The following is a 5,588-nucleotide window of genomic DNA, read 5'->3' as shown; positions in this document are numbered from 1 at the left end:
AAAATTAGCATGATAAAAAACTGTATCTTACGTTCTATTAATGAAAAAATGTATATCATTATATTATTTGATGTTTTTTCAAAGTCACTTTAAAGCAAGCAAATTGTTTTGGGTCTGTCGAGAACCTCGAAATATGAATCACTTCGAAAAATTAATTCATTCATTTTTGGTGGTTTTGCTTCTTTAAAGTTTCTAAGAAACGTATTGGGAAAATATGAAAGTGGGAGTGTTCTGGATTGGGAACCTGCAAAATTTTAACGAAAAATATGGCAATTTAATTTTGTACAAGAAAATATTTGGGGAGTCTATTTTATCTCTTCTTCCCGTTTTGTTTTATGAATTTTTTGCACGTTGTAATTTTCTAGCTTTCCTTACACACTTGTTTTCTTTTTCACATGCATTCGGAGAGTCACTGCAGTCACTTACCAACTGCCTGCTAACTTGGTGAGATATTGCTGCCTGATAACTTAAACAATAATTTTCAATTTGCTATTTGGTGTTCTTGAAAAATTGCTTATAGTTATTGGTGAGAAATTTTGCGTGTTAACTTATTAACCATTTAATTACACGTGAGGTAACACCAAACTCACTAAGATACACACAAGTCATGTCATCATCATCATCCTAGGTGGAGTAGTAAGTAGAAATAAGGCGCCGCTTGATCCGGAGCAGAGCAGTTTCGATGCACTCCTACGGCTCGGCCACGTCGTCCTTGCCGTGCTCACCGTCGTGGGGTTGCCCGTCGATCTGGACGACGGACACCGGCACCTCATCGGCGTTCACGTCGTGCTGCTGCACCACGAGCACCGAGGATGCCACGCCGTGCCCTGCCGACGCGAGCGTGTCGCCGATAGGTCCCAGCTCCGGGTGCTCTGCCGGACGGACGGCCAGCTCGGCCACCATCGCCGACGGCAGCCGCCCCCTGCCGGCCACCACCAGCCCGTACTCCCGGCTCTTGCCGATCGCCACCACCTCCTCGATCACGTTGCCGGCCACCACACGCTCCTCGAACCGCACCGTGTCGCCCATTCTCTGCCGGAACTCGCCCACCGCCGCCTCGTCCAGCTCCTGCGCGCGCACACCGTAGTCAAATCAATACGAGGAGTTCAACAATGCCGCCATTAATGGTAATAAAATGTTTGTTACCTTCTCCTTGTGGCCGTTGACGACGGCGGTGGAGAAGGTGTAGCTCTTCTCGGCGTTCCTGGCGTCGGTCGGGCGCAGCGTGACCTCTGCGTGCTCCTCGCTGCCGGCCTTGCCGTCGAGGAAGCGCACCACGGTGAGCTGCACGCCGGGGTGCTCCGCCATCCTCCCGGCGAGCTCGAGGGCCTCCCGATCGTCGGGCCCGCCAAAGAACAGGACGCACACGCCGTGCGCGACCTGCTCGGAGCTCACCTGCTCGCCTCCACCAAAGCTGCGGTCGACGAGGACGGCGACGGAGCATGGCGCCTCCCGCAGGATCCTCCGGTTCACGGCGCGCCACTCGGGCCCGAGGTTCTCGACCTCGTCGCCGCCGCCGTGGCCGGCGTGCTGGCGCTTGTGGAAGGGCAGGACGATGAGGGAGACGCGCTTGTCCTCGGCGACGGCGGCGACGTCGTCGTGCATGGTGTGGAGCGCGGAGACGGCGGTCATGGGGCGGACGTGGACGTGGCCGAGCTGCGCGTAGGTGCCGAAGGCGACGTCGACCTGGTCGTCGCCGCGGCGGTAGGGGCGGAGGAAGGGGAGGCCGTTGCGGCGCGCGGCGCGGGCCATGAGGATGGAGGAGGTGCGCTCGGTGAGCTCGACCATGCGGAGGATGTAGAGCTTGACGAGGCGGCGCGGCTGCGTGTGGCCCCGGATGGTCTCGATGAGGTTGATGAGCGCCGGCACGTCGTGGCCGCCGTGGATGCACGCCAGCACGCGCAGCTCCATGGCGTTGGCGCCCGCGGCGCCGCCAGCAGCGGAGGACGGGGAGGACGGCGCCGAGGTGGGGCCGTGGAGCTTGCGCGGGTGCAGGCGGCGGCGGCCCGTGGCGCGCGCCGGCTTGTAGATGGCCATGACGGTGGGCGTTGTGATGAAGGTGGTGACCAGCGCCATGAGCACCAGGATCGCGAACGTCTCCTCGTTCAACACCTGCAACCAGACCAACATGAACAGACGCAAGTTTTGGTTGAATTTCTGCAAAATCCGTATACCTGAAAAAGCTCTCACACAAACGAACATCCGATCATCTTTAGAGTATAATTAGCACAATCTTTAGAGTATAAATCTGATCATCTTTCTATTTACAGCTTATGACAAAATTAAGAAAAATATATTGTAAACTTTTTTTTTTGCGAATCAAAATTGCAAACTATAGCATTCTGTGTTCTGTAAAACGAAGTAAAAAAATAAAAACAAATGAGGTAGAAACATGATCGAATCTTTCCGCACAAAAAAGGAAGAAACATGGTCGAATATTTATGTTTGACTTGAGAGTGTTTGTGTTGACTTTGATGGGCCAAAATGAATAATGCATAGCGTAGACATTTCGTCGGATCGCGCCGCGCAGCGCAGTGCATGATGCGGCACGTGGTGGGCGTGAGCGACTCGTGGGCGTCTACGCCACTGCGGACCCACGTGTCAGCCACTCAAACGGTTGCTCTACTTGCATGAGCGATTCAAACGGTCATTCATCTGGACTTTGCAGCCATGCACGCAGGGTCAACTAAGCAAGTGATTAACCACTCAAGGATTATTAGTCATGTAAAATCACATGCGTAATTTTTGGACTTTGAAGTTTTTGTTCATTCCACTACTAGTTTCTACTTAGTACACCATGCAAAGTGCACCGTCATCATGTATTCATGTTAGCGGACTATAATACTACAGGGCTGTTTGGTTTGAGATTAAGTTTGCGTACCACATCTAAGGTTAGGCAAGTTTAACTTACTTGAATGGATGTTTGGTTCAAGCTACACCTTAGGCAAGTCACATTAAAGCACACATCACATACACTTAAAAAATATGGCAAGATTCTTTTAGACATGCCAACTTATGGTTCTCATTTTAAAAAACTAACCTTAGACAAGTGTGACAATATTGTATGACAAAGTGTGGCATGGTTAGACCTAAAACCAAACAGGCCCTACGTATGTGAGAAGGTTTTGGATCGGGAGAGATTGTTCATTCCGCTACAAGTTTCTAATGCAAAGTGCATGATGCGCCACGTGATGGCACGGGACGCATGCTCCAAGCTGCGTGCATGAGCGACTCGTGGGCATCTACGTCACTGCAGAGTGCAGACCCACGTGTCAGACTCACAAACGGTTGCTCTACGTGCATGCTGAAGGAACGCTCTGGAGCACTTCATTTGGACTTTGCAGCCGTCAAATTTCAGCAAGTGATTAATCACTGACTCACTCACTCACTCACGGAACAAGGTGTAATTTTTGGACTCTTCATGTGCTACCACTGACTTCGTTGCCCTAGAAGAAATGAGAGCAAACTGCCATGGCAGAGCAGAATCTAGAAAGGTATAGTACGTAGCATAGAGATGATCCATCTATTCTCTCCCATGTTTCAAGTGACTACCAACAGAGAGATAGACAGAGACGAATCTAGGAAGAGGAAGCAGCAGCAGCAGGTGACTCCTGCTTTTGTCCTCACGAGACCAGACGGCCGGATAGCCATTCTTTTGGCTCTCTTCACGTCTACGCACGTACACGTATACGTACCAGCACGCAAAGAAATAACCAAAATACATAAATTATACGCAGAAAGACATGTATATATACGACGTCGTGCTGGCCGGTGATGTGTAGTGTGTACGTACCGGCCGCACGCAGTAAGTAGGTAGACGTACCTTGCGCTCCCTGCCGATGTTGAGGACGATGAGCTCGACGAGGCCCTTGGTGTTCATGAGCACGCCCAGCACGATGGCCTCCTTGGCCCCCATCCCGCACGCCATGGCCACCGCGAACGTGCCCATGATCTTCCCCGCGCACGCCGTCACGATGATCAGCGCCAGGATGCCCAGCGCGCCGCCGCCGCGGATGGTGGCCACGTCCGTCTTGAGCCCGCTCGACGCGAAATACAATGGTAGAAGCAGCTCCGACACCAGGTCCTCCACGCGCTCCGTCACGCGGCCGGCGAACCCGCCGTCCTTGGGCACCGTGAGCCCGAACACGAAGGCGCCGAAGATGGCGTGGATGCCGATCATGTCGGTGGCGAGGCCGGACGCGAGGACGCCCGCGAGCGTGAAGGCCACCCACACGGCGGATCCCCCGCCGCCTCCTGAGTCCGACCGCCGCGCCACCCACGACATGAGCGGCTTCACGGCCAGCATCCACACGGCCACGAACGCGGCGCCCGAGAGGAGCACCCAGAGGGACGTCACCGGGCTGCGCCGGTCGTCCCCGCTGCCGGAGATGGCCACGGCGAGGGCCAGCAGCACCCACGCCGCCACGTCGTTGAACGCGGCGGCCGCGAGCGCCGTCTCCCCGATGGCCGTGGTGAGCAGCTTGAGCTCGGCGAGGATGCGCGCGAGCACGGGGAACGCGGTGATGGACATGGCGACGCCCATGAAGACCAGGAACGGCGCGTAGCCGGCCTCGTCCGCCCCAGGGATGGCGCGGCGGATGACGAAGGCGACCCCGACCCCGCACGCGAACGGGAGGGAGATGCCCGCGGCGGCGATGGCGAAGGCGCGGCGGCCGCTGCGGCGGACGGAGCGGAGGTCGAGCTCGAGCCCCACGAGGAAGAGGAAGAAGAGGAGGCCGAGGCTGGCGACGGACTCGAGCACCGGCGCGCTCCAGGGCGGGAAGAGCGCGCGGAGGTAGGGTTTGTTACGGCCGAGCGCGGAGGGGCCGAGCAGGATGCCGGCCACGATCTCGGCGATCACCTTGGGCTGGCGGAGCGGGCGGAGGAGGAGGGCCAGGACGCGGCTGAGGAGCAGGATGAGCAGCGTCTGCAGGATGAGCAGCGGGAAGGCGAAGTGGAGCGGGTCGTCGCCCTGCCACATCCCGTTCGACGACGTCTTCACCGCCGCCATCTCCGCCGACGACACAGACATGGCTGGCTCCTTCGTTTCTCGTTGGTTCCCGCGAAGGCGGAGGCGGTTCAAATCGTGCACGGGAGAGCGGGTGGGGTCGTGGTGGTGTCTCGTAGTGCCGTGGGGAGCGGAAAAGGAGAGGAAGCGGCGCGGGGGGCTCGTGATGCACAGGAGAAGAAGAAGAAGACACTCTCTGCTTTGGCTCTGCTCCGCATGTGAAGCGGTGAACTGGTGATGGTGACTGCTTACGAGTGAACAAAGTGCACTGAATTGATTGCTTATGTTCGATTTGAGCCCAGCATACTACATTCATTCCGCACATAGCACCAAGGCTGAGTCAAATTTATATGTTTGGTGAACAAAGCGCAATGTACAGTTACGATCTTGGATGTGTCTGAAAAGAAACGCCGACCCTCAACCCGCCCTCAACCGTCCCGATCGTGCGGTCCGGACGTGTTTTGCAATCCACGGGTCTGTGATAGACACAATTGTTTTGGCAAACTGGAAACAAAGTGGGGGAGTGGGGTTTGCGAGGCATCCGGAGCGCTGCATCGTCCGCGTCTCGCAACTATGGCCA

The 5,588-nt window shown here is 55.8% G+C and overlaps 1 protein-coding gene across 1 annotated transcript; it reads right to left on the bottom strand.

The window, feature by feature from the left end:
- Window positions 1-499: 499 nt before the first annotated feature.
- Window positions 500-5,202, bottom strand: LOC125543998 (cation/H(+) antiporter 20-like). The gene is made up of 3 exons (XM_048707523.1): window positions 3,824-5,202; window positions 1,147-2,112; window positions 500-1,068 (listed from the first exon to the last, which is right to left on the bottom strand). Exons 1-3 carry the CDS (start codon window positions 5,030-5,032, stop codon window positions 691-693), a joined length of 2,553 nt encoding a protein of 850 aa, XP_048563480.1. The 5' UTR covers window positions 5,033-5,202; the 3' UTR covers window positions 500-690.
- Between the last annotated feature and the right edge of the window lie 386 nt (window positions 5,203-5,588).

This window comes from Triticum urartu, chromosome 1, assembly GCF_003073215.2.
Source record: "Triticum urartu cultivar G1812 chromosome 1, Tu2.1, whole genome shotgun sequence".
NCBI classification, from domain to species: domain Eukaryota; kingdom Viridiplantae; phylum Streptophyta; class Magnoliopsida; order Poales; family Poaceae; genus Triticum; species Triticum urartu.
Note: the sequence above shows the minus strand (reverse complement) of the source record. Positions and strands in the feature narration are given on the sequence as shown.